Genomic DNA, 11646 nt, shown 5'->3' with positions numbered 1-11646 from the left:
CACTAATAGCGTCCCTTAGTGTACGGAACCCTATAACTGATTCGATGGGAGTGATTATGCCATATGCTAATTTAACTACATAAAGAAGAATATATTTTAATGTTGTACTAAAAGTAATGAATAAAAAACTAAATAAGTAAAAATCATTTTATATTTTTTTCTTTGGTTCTTATATACAACATGATGATTGGTAACAATATAATCGTACAATACTGGTAACTTTAACACAAATCTTCTATCGGACTTCTAGATCTTCTTGGGGATTAAAACTATATTATTTTTGTACTTACACGAATCTGCAACAAAATATATATGTTAAAAGTTAAATCTACGTTGATAATTAGAAATAAGTAAGAAGCGGTAAATACGGACTTTGGGTAGCTAGCAGAGTTACATCTACATAGATAATTAGAAATAAATATTATGTAGCGGTAAATCGATACGGCAGCTATAAGGTTATCATTTCAAAATTTTAAAAGTCAGAAACTAGACAGTCACAAAGGCAAATAAAAAATCCGTCATAAGTTTGAAAAAAAATGGATAGATGGTATCCCTGGCTCATTGCAACTGTCACTCGCATTAATTAGCGCCAAGTGTGACCCAGCTTGGCAAATTGCTTATCGATAAAGTAAATGTGTGATATAACATGTGCTTTATATCAAAATGAGGCATTGAATATTTTTGCTGATGTGAAGTAGCAAAAATAGCAGGTAAATTGAAAAAATGCCGCTGGGCTACAGTGACCACTATCAGACGAACTAGGACCAAGTTGACTACAACGAATTAGGACGCAGACTGTAGAAGATAGTTCAAAGCTCTTACCTTAACCTAGAACTAGAGAATACGCCAATCAGTGCCAGCCATGCGACAGCGACTCACTCTCCCAACCGTGGACTTCCTCGTGATGGTCGTGAATGGGAACGAACACCTGCTTCTCCACTTCCACCTTCTTGATGATGGGGACAGGCACGTGCTTGATGATGGGCACAGGCACGTGCTGGTACACAGGCACTTCCTTGATCACGGGCACCTCCTTCACCACGGGCACGTGCACGGGAATGTGCACCTTGGATACGTGGTGGTGATGGATGGTGTGCACCTTGTACGGGACGTGGATGGTAACGTGTTTGCTGGAAAGAGAAGCAATGTTGTAGTGAATTCAGTTGTAGAAAACAGTATTGTAGTTATCAGATAGTCTAGTGGTTAAAACTCCGCCTCTTCTCACATGCTTCATGAAAAGTCCTGCATAACTGACTGATCTTAATAATGTTCTCAAGGGTATGTGAAGTCTACTAATTCTCACTTGTCCAGGTCGGTGGCCTAGGGCTTAATCTTTCTCTTGTGAAAGGAGACCCGTGCCCGGCAGTAGGACAGTAATGAGCTGAAGACGAAGACGTTGTAGTGAATTCAAGGTTTATATATAAGTTTAGGTATCTATATATGTATGTGATTGTGTGTGTAGAGTGATTGTATCCCAGGTATTTGAATTCCTTAAAGACCTTTGGATATTACGTGTACTTACGAATTAATACTATCGAATGGTGAAGATTATTCTGTATGGTATGACTAAAATTTTGTAAAGTATTCTTATAATCAACCCATTACTGTCCCACTGCTGGGCATGGGTCTCCCCTCAGAATGAGAAGAATTCGGCTATAGTCCGCCGCGCTGGCCAAATGCTTATTGGTAGACTTCACTTACCTTTTGAGATTTTTTTTTATAAATCTCTCAGGTATGCAGGTTTCCTCACGATGTTTTCCTTCACCGTTTAAGCAAGTGACAATTAATTTCTACTACGGACATAAATTTGAAAATCAGAGGTGCTTGCGTGAGATTTGAACCTCGAACCCCTCGATCGAGAGGCCGCGTTTCTTAACCACTAGGCTATCACTGCTAGTATTCTCAGACCATGGTAAATCTACATAGTCGCATTTGATTTGCACGGTCGATGGAAGGCCACAGAAGCATTACACAACAACTGTCCTATTGTTATGTAAAGGGTAATCATGATAACTAGATTTCGCCTGACGGGCGAAATTTGACCATAATCGGTATATCGCTTGACAACAAACAAGAACCAGAGAAATATTGTTACTCCCACATTTTACACTTGCTTTTTTCCCTATCTTCTCTTTATGTTATGATGTATTATATAATACATTTCTCCTTTTATTCTTCTATTTTCCTCTTTAATTATATTTAATGTAAATATGTAGTTTGCGCCGCCTGTACATTTCCTGCACATCCATAAGGTTGACTGGTATAAAATGCTTTTTAGTATTAAGTCCGCCTATTGCTGCACTTTTGTATTGGTTCTATAAAGTATGAATATTTTAAGAAATGACATCGATCGCTCTATTGACTCTTGAATTTCCGCATTCTGCTCTAAAGTAACTTCGGAGAGCATTTTGACCCACACGTGACCTCCATGCACAAGTTCCGACGCCAAACGTTTCCGTCGAAGACCATAAAGTTTGCAAGTTGGACTGCGATCCAAAACTATTCCTTAGGTTCTACTTGCTTGCTGACATAACTGCTTATAGTCCACGTAAAAGTGCTAGTCCGCTCTGAATATAGAGATGTATCGCGTCGCCATAGCAAATTGTATGACTACACCTGCTCGCAACAACTTCAGAGCGGACTAGCGGTTTGACGCAGACTATAATTATGCTTAACACAGGATACTAATGGAGTAGTATCCTGTGTTTAAAAAGAGAATTGCAATAATAAAGTTAGTAAAAATAGAGTTGTCATAATAAACGGATATACTAGCACGAATAATGGCCGAAAAAAAACATTGGCACTTCTTTTAGAATTTTATTAATGCAGTTAGGTAGCTATCGAAGTGATATCGAATATAATATTATAGTAGTATTGTATAATAATCGGGTAAATAAAATGTCAGTTCGTCTGTCTGTTTATGCGCTTGTAAATTGGAAACTACTGTCCCAGTTATCACGTTGTAGCAACAAACTGTCCGGTCAAGTTTAAGTATACATTTGGTAACAATAATAATCTCGGGTATGACGATTACAATTTGAACTCTTATTGGAAAAAAAAACAGTGAAAATAAAACAGGCACTCCGGGAGTTCCGGTAGAAGTGAAAACTTGAACAATTACGTGTGTATTTTTTTAATCGTCAGGAAATAATATCTATGTAAGTACATACACAAGATAGGTATGTGCAATATACCGAGGTGTCGACTATGGTAACAGCGTTGAATTCAATGGCTTTGAGCTCTCAAAAAATAATAATCTCAACTAAAGAAGATTGCTCTTCAAAAATCGTGTGTACTTAGATACTTTAAAGTTTTAAAGTGTCAACCAGGATATTTTGGAAAACGGGAAAGCCAACCAAAGCTGATCAAACATGATCTTTATACGCACCGCCGCGTTACAGTGTACACCGCGTAAATAACGATCATATTACAAAGTATCCTAGCTCTAGTTTATTACGTATCCACATACAAATCATCATGCGAGGTTCGTGTGAAACGAGGACATGTTCGTTGCGTCATTTTACATGAGCGCCATAGCTTATGCTCGGGAAGAAAATCCATTTCCCTACATTGCTGGTGAAAGCTGATATGCAATTTATACGGGGTTCCACGTTGGCTATTGTTATTGTGTAATGAGCAAGAATTACAACCGGTTAGGCTCTTCTGTCTATATTACTATTATTTTAGAGACTAACGAACCGTATATATGCTTCATGACATGTAATTTTACTCTTTGTTCCAAATCGAATCGATTCAATATGTTTATTCGTTAAAAGTTATTTTGAAACTCCTCTCAAAAACATTAATTTCTTGTTAGCGATACAATACATAACCATTGACCTAAAACCGATATTTAAATTCATTTTGATTTTTTGAATTTGAACCCGAAACCTTTTAATCGAAAACCGGCATGGTTACTCACAATACCAGTTCCATAATAAGCATAATTAAGATCATTCGTTACATCTGAAGCAATTATGACTCAGAAAATTATTTGGACCGTTAAAAGAAATTGCGAATTCGTTTTTGTAGGTTGCAGCCAGCCAAGCGGGTTATTCATCTTGATTCTCCACTGGCATTTAACATTTACACCGCTATAGAGCTTATAAAGTAATATCAGATAAGTTAGAACTATGGCTTGTTACGTAAGTAACGAGCGATTACGAACAGCCGGCGAGATGTTATTTATTACAGCATCGCCTATTCATCATATCATTATTAGTATCGACAAAAACCGAAGCATGTAATTAAATCATTCGTATTATTTGAATAGTAGTGCCTAGTGAAACCTGATTACCTGAGAGATTTATAAAAAAAAATCTCAAAGGTATGTGAAGCCTACCAATACGCACTTGGCCAGCGCGGTGGACTATGGCCTAATCTTTCCATTATGAGAGGAGACCCGTGCCCAGCAGTGGGGTAGTAATGGGTTGATAATGAAAAAGATCTTAGCCTTAATTACAATGCTTCATTCACCTTCAAGTTAAATAAACCATTGATATAGCTGAAAAGTATTAAACCACTAGGCTTTCACCGCTTCAAAATTTATTGTATTCGTAAAAACACCTTGTAAACTAATGTAACCTAAACCCTTTTAAACTAAACTAACCTAACTAACTAACTAACTAAACTTTATGTTTGTTGTTATCACGCATACTCGTGTATCATACACTTGTACTTTTCTCTTTAGTTTCTAAACAATAAATCTGCTCACGTCACGAAATATGAATAAGTGTAGCATTTCAGTGATCCAAGCATAAATTATCGTGTGCGAACGGGCCTGTAATTCAATCCGCGATTACTTTGTTATTCACATAATATCATAACATAATAATCATACGTTGATATGTAGGTGAAATTCCGAAGTCAATTTTTTCTCTTACATAACCACATGCTCTCATTTTGTGTTGCATTCTCAGGCCGGTTTTGGATTACAATATAACGAAACTAGATGATATCAACATGCAATAATTATATTTAAACCTGTTAGTGTCAGGAAGCGTAATGATTTAAGTATGTTGCGTTATTTTAAGGTAATGCAATTTAATATAGTTTTCGTTCATTTTATAGCAGGCTTTTTAGTTGCCTAATATATTTTAGTTCATCTTTATTGCTAAAGGAAAATGTAGTTCTAGGTCTCGGTTATTCCCCTAGTCCAAAGCCCTTTTACGATGAGAGGAAACTCGCGCCCAGCTGTGGGACAATAATAAGACAGCTAATATATTTTAAGGGCAAACATTAGTGTACATACCTACAGTGTATAGTCAAACAGTGTTTTTTTAATTGAAGTTACCGAGGTGTTTTACTACTCCATTACATAGCATCAACATCCCTAGCAAAAAATGACAACGATTTCTCTTATTATAATGGAATTGTTACTTGCGAATATATAACCATACAATTCTGTTAGCATTTATTCTAAAGAAAAGGAATTGCGCGGGCGGTTCTACTGGCTGCACTCTGCTAATACTGATAACGTTTTTCTGTAAATTATCTGCCAGTAAGGAATATTTATCGACCATTACTGTATTAATACAATAGTTCCGCATTTGATTCTCTTCAAGTAACAAATTTTACAACGTATTACAAAAAACGACTTCCCAGTACATTCGTGCGTGGAATATCTACCAACCGTTTACGTTTTTTCATCTGTATTCCCAACATTAACAGTTGCGTAAGATCTCGAGTAGAAGCCGGCTAGCATTAATAAATAAAGCTATTGAAAGCACCGCCTTTCACTGCTAGGATTATGCGTAGCGGCTCCACCTAACTAGATGTGGCATTTACGGGACCTATACGTTAATTTCCTAGTTTGGATAATACTAAAGATCATTTACTATAAGCAGCAGCAGTATAGCCTAGTGGTTAAGACTCTGCCTCTCGATCGAGGGATCCGAGGTTCAAATCCCAGGCACGCACCTCTAATTTTTCGAAGTTATGTGCGTATTAGAAATTAATTATCACTTGCTAAACGGTGAAGGAAAACATCGTGAGGAAACCTGCATACCTGAGAGATTTATATAAAAAAATCTCAAAGGTATGTGAAGTCTACCAATACGCACTTGGCCAGCGCGGTGGACTACGGCCTAATCCTTCTCATTCTGCGAGGAGACCCGTGCGCAGCAGTGAAACAGTAATGGGTTGATGATGATTTACTATGATAACGTGCGAGTACATAATTTAAGCAGTATAGCTCATTTGAGTTATGTACCGTAATGTTACGTCGATCGCTTTCGCGATTTGGCAAACAGTTATCTATTTATTTACTCGCCAAATTACACTATTAACAGTAAATACTCGTAGTATTTAACTATTTACCCTAATATTATAAATGCGAATGTAAGTTTGTTTGTTTGCTACGCTTTAACTACATAACCGATTGTCATGCTATTTTGTACACACGTTGTCAGGGATTCAGAAAAGGTTATAAGGTACCTTTTATATCGAAAAAAGTGTCGTTCCCGAAAGCTAGATAAAAACCTTTGAATGTGGGTAAAATCTAGTTCATTATAGTTATAAATTTTCCAGTTTCCATCGAGTCGTCACTGTCGCTGCAAGATCATTTGCAGTTAGCCGATGTAAAACATGCGGTACATAAGATACATGTGAGTACAATATTGAGTAACCGCTGTGGCCACGTTGCGTAGTCGCTGCGAGTTTGTGACGACAAATGCATGAGATGTATAGCGAGTGCGTAAGCTTCTTAAAGCATGTGCCTAGTGATGTTCACAACATATTTGTGCAATTTATTAATATTTGTGTAATTTTTAAAATATTTTTTATCTTATTCAATTATTCATGGTGATTTATTAAATTATCGTTTTAAATTATTTTGGCAACGTTGAAACTTTTTTTAGTGAACAACATTAATTGTTTTTAAGAAACAAATGTAACTACAATTTTAATTTAATTATTAACCGATAATAATCATTATTTTTACTAAATTGCCTATGTTGCTATACTGTTATCATATACAAATAAACAGTAGACAGTTTGTTAAAAAATGAACCGTGGGGCTACACAGAAAAGAGCTGACAGTGTCACATCTAGATGTTTTATAGTAACAGCATTTCCACTGTCTCCGTTAAACGAACGCAACCGGTGTCTCGCTGCATTCTCTTGAATTCTTGCGTTCCGATATACGCTGTCTCATGATTGCTAAGTAATTAGTAAGACGCACACAAGACTAGGCACATTGTTACGAATTGCTAGGAAATTACACACGGAGACTATGTGGGTCGGTTTTATCTTTCGTTTTTGCCGCGTTCTACACTCACGGCCCTAAGTACACACACAAATACGAGTACTAAAACACCCACACTATCTATAACTACATAACTAATTCAGATGTTTGTCTGGTCGAGAATCGAACCCGGAACCCTCTGCGCTTCAGTACGGTATCGTGACTCCGTCACGCGGGTCGTCATTCGCACACTTTTTGAAAAAGTTACCATACCATTTTATATGTAGGATTCCTCTTTAAAAGTTATTACATTACTACTACACTAAGGTATTACCTTATAAATTACACTTGAGACTATGTGGTGCGTTTTCTAACTTTGTTGCGATAACACTTTGTATGTAGGATTCCTCTGTTACCTCATTAGGAAGTTAATACTTTTCACACAAAGATATGACTTCGCGTATAGTTTAAGCAAATTTTATGCAAATTTAATGAGCAATCGTAATAAGTATGTCACTATTTAGTAGTTACATTTTAATTGAATAACTGTGCATGTATATTTTACGAGTGGTTTAAATTTTCACTTACGGTAATTTACATTAACATTATCATTTGCAATCAACACTATACTGAAAATACTAAAAAAGTAAAAAATCGCGAATTTTACAGAAAAAATGCTCTCGCCAGAAGTCGAACCAAAAGACATTGTAGTATATAACTATATAGTATTATGTACAAAGTATTAGCCAGATTGTTAGTAGGATATATTTGTACAAAGGTCAATTTTGAGGTTTTCAAAATAATCAAGATAAGGTGCCACAATTCTTAAAAATACAAAATCTGATTTACAATTAGTCTTACCTGTTTATGAGGAGCTGAATTGTGGTAATAAATTAATGATAAATATTAGATCAATTACAATTTATTTGATGAATCAAATATAAAAGTGGCTGGGCAAAATAATTGAAGACCATCAATAAAATCGTTACATTCGATTCGAATTGTTTGACGTCGGTACGAAATGTTACATTCATATGCAAAAATTGTTAAACGTGTCTAAAATGAGTAGATATTGTGAAATTTAATCTGACTTATATCAAAAATAAACATGTGTAAAAACCCGACTATAGTCCGATATACTTTTCTGTGCGTAAAGTGGTTTTCGGAAAGAATAATATATTGTCAGCTTCATGAGCGATTGTTCAATTTCACCGAGCAAACAGTTTTTAATATTTATGTATTTAATACAATCACAATCTAAAAATGACAGCTTATGTTACATATCAATAAAATGATTTTTTTTTACCATTATTATTAGAGATTTGTAAAAAGGTTTCACTTTTTAGGTTAATTCAATAAAATTGTTCCTAAAAAGCACAGCTCATTTTATTTGTCAATAAATGAGATTCGTAATAAAATGCTAAATATTGAAAATATAATCGTTAAAATTTACTAAGGTTGTTTTTACAACCTAATATAGTCCGCGTAAAACTGCTAGTCCGCGCTGAATATAGAAATGAATCGCGTCGCCATAGCAAATTGTATGACTACAACTGCTCGCAACAACTTCAGAGCGGACTAGCAGTTTGGAGCGGACTATACCCTGGTAAAATATTAAGGTACTTACTGTCCGCCGAATCCACCGGGGGTTGGGGCAGCGATCACGACTGCTACCAAAAGGGAGACGAGCTGAAACAATAAATAGTTTTTGAAAAATCATATTATAGAAATATAGAGTTAATTAATATTCGTCCCAAGTCTACTTAGTTTGATTTGCCAAAATTGGGATGCTTGTAGTTTATACAAAAAAAGTTTTAAAACCAAACTGTGTATAAAGTTTTTTTGTCTTTTTCTAAATCACTATATTAAATTCACATATCTAACGTAATTGCTTCATGCTTAACTGAAGATGACAAAAACAAGACAAGACACACTTTGACCAGATGACTCTTTTCGAGTATTTTTATTATTACGCTATGATTGACGGGTGTATTCGTTCCACATCCAATAACTTACAGCGAGTTTCGCGTACATGTTGCTTTGATTTGCTGGACTGATTCTTTAACACACTAGGCCTGTTGAGACTTGGTGGCTTTCTGCTTTGTCTGGACCTTTCCCAAGCTTATATACGCCGTCCGCAAGTCCAAGGATTACATAATGCTGCCCCTTAGTTCATCCCTACTAGCCCGTGTAACCCAACCACATTAAAACGAGATTCATTTCACTGGATCCGTTGGTAGAAAGGTGTCTTCCGATTCTGGTGGGGCTGGCGCAGGTGGGGTAAATCGACGTTCGAGAATTGTAGTTACCGAGTGTGGATTTTACGACACAGCCTTAAAGTGTAAGAGCCGGAGCGCGCGATAGGGTAGAGTTGTATAGTGCTCTTGATTTCGATGTGTTGCAAAATTTCGGCTAAATAACTTTCGTATAACACAATTTTAGCATTATAGCCTATAGTTTCATTACATATTAACAAAATTATATCATCGCATAAACTTGCCTCGAGGCGTTGCTCGCTTCCTGTACCTATTCATAACATTACTTCAGTTCTTAAAATGATGTGAAGTTTATTACGGCTAGCCAAGAGGTAAGATCATTTATTAAATACTCGAACATTTACACGTACTTGGCGAATTGAAATTTCTTATATATTAATGTTACGAATCCAACATGGCCTTGTGCATCTTCTTTTTAATCGAAACAAATGTTAGTAATAATTGTTTATACAGTATAATTATCTAGCTACCTATCAAATACCCCGGAAGTTCTTTTTGTTTACTACTATAATTATACACTATTGTTATAGTCCATCGAGAAGTTTCCAAAAGGAAATAATAGGGAATTCATTACTGCCGCTCTCACTACGATTGGTATCGGCCACCGCCTCACAACATACAAACATAACATATACAACTTTACGCTTTACTATTTTAGTTATACTAGCTGATTCGGCAAACTTTGTACCGCCTTAAAATCTATTTATCAAATATATTTCATATAAAATATACCCTATGTTACTCGTGGATAATGTAGCTTTCGAGTGGTGAAAGAATTTTTAAAATCGGTCCAGTAGTTTTTGAGCCTATTCATTACAAGCAAACAAACAAACAAAGTTTTCCTCTTTATAATATTAGTATAGACAAATAAACATATACGAACGAAATTGATAAATATTTGTCTAAATTTAAATAAAATAATTACTGCGGCGACTCTACCCAACGATCAAAAGGATAGTCAAATAAAAAATAATAATAAGGAAAAGGATACGTATTACAGAAAATGTGCATTAATATATTAAAAAATATTAAAACCATAATAATGACTTGGTTTGGTGTTACAGATAGTCGTACAAAACTGTACAGAGTGCGCTCTACGAATCAAAAATAATAAAGAGAAACTAACATTAATTGACAACCTTAATGAACTATTCTACTTTAAACCTATTTCTACTTTAAACGCCTTATAATGAAAATTAACTTTAACGCAGTAAAATCTTCAGTAACATAATACGATAAAAGATTTCGCGGTAGTTCTGCCATCGAAATCTTACAAAAGTTACTTAGAAAAAATATTGTTAAGGACAATTTGCAAGTGCCTACCAAGGTCCGTACAATAAATACATTTCGTTTAGTTCTATATGCACGTCTCTAATCATTACATTGTAAACATTATTACATATGAAGGTGGTAGAACCCTTTGTGGTTCGATTCCGGCGGCACCACCGCCACACCTATTTCTACCTAATAACAGCAGTGTTAGGCGCTGCTATGTTCCGGTTTGAAGGGTGTGGTAAGGGAGACAGACTTTTCCGAGGCGTTCCAGCTTAGTCCTCAGGGGTAGCGGCGCATCTGTGGCCGACCTCAGGTGGGAATATCTAATACTATCTGGGATTGATTACAGATGTCCATGGGCGGCAGTAGCCACTTACCATCAGGTGGACTGTATGCTCGTCTCCTACTAGGAGTAGCAGACGTATTATAAAATGTATTATAAAAAAAAAACAGAATTTAGACACAATAAGAATTGATTTATACGTTCCGTACCCAATGGGTTAAAACTACTTAAAACGGAATTACTAAGTCTCTGCTGTGTCCTGTCCGTCTGTCTAGGGGTAAACTAGATTCAGTAAATATTCAAACGACGATGCCTGAAACAGCACCTTCGATTCCCGTTTTATTGCATCAGACCGAAGCTATCCGCTAATAAATAGATATGTCTGTAACATTGACATTGACATTCTGCCCATTGAGCGCTTAAACCGTATTGCGCCGTCGTGTTGCCAACGTCCATTGAAATGTTACAATTGGGTTGCAATTGTCAGAGGACGCAATTTTATTATTTGAATTCCAAGGGAAATACGAGTATTAATCTCAAAAAGTTTTCAAAGGTATGTGAAGTCTACAATTCGCACTTGGCCAGCGCGGTAGACTTCTCATTCTAAAAGGAGACCCAAGGCCAACAGT

The 11646-nt window shown here is 36.0% G+C and overlaps 1 protein-coding gene across 1 annotated transcript; it reads right to left on the bottom strand.

Moving 5' to 3' along the window:
* Nucleotides 1-133: 133 nt before the first annotated feature.
* Nucleotides 134-9358, bottom strand: LOC140743513 (uncharacterized). Its single transcript, XM_073074845.1, has 4 exons — nt 9200-9358; nt 8811-8872; nt 823-1130; nt 134-296 (listed from the first exon to the last, which is right to left on the bottom strand). Exons 1-3 carry the CDS (start codon nt 9215-9217, stop codon nt 851-853), a joined length of 360 nt encoding a protein of 119 aa, XP_072930946.1. The 5' UTR covers nt 9218-9358; the 3' UTR covers nt 134-296; nt 823-850.
* Between the last annotated feature and the right edge of the window lie 2288 nt (nt 9359-11646).

The sequence above is a fragment of the Epargyreus clarus genome, unplaced genomic scaffold, assembly GCF_041222505.1.
Source record: "Epargyreus clarus isolate Ecla_fem2 unplaced genomic scaffold, WU_Ecla_fem_2.2 ptg000007l, whole genome shotgun sequence".
Lineage (NCBI taxonomy): Eukaryota > Metazoa > Arthropoda > Insecta > Lepidoptera > Hesperiidae > Epargyreus > Epargyreus clarus.
This window is presented reverse-complemented; position numbering and strand designations above follow the sequence as displayed.

Excerpts from the sequence above, each read along its gene's own strand:
- LOC140743513 (XM_073074845.1), bottom strand. Across the intron at positions 1,131-8,810 it reads CCCGGTGGATTCGGCGGACA|CAAACACGTTACCATCCACG; the intron begins GTAAGTACCTTA and ends TTCTCTTTCCAG.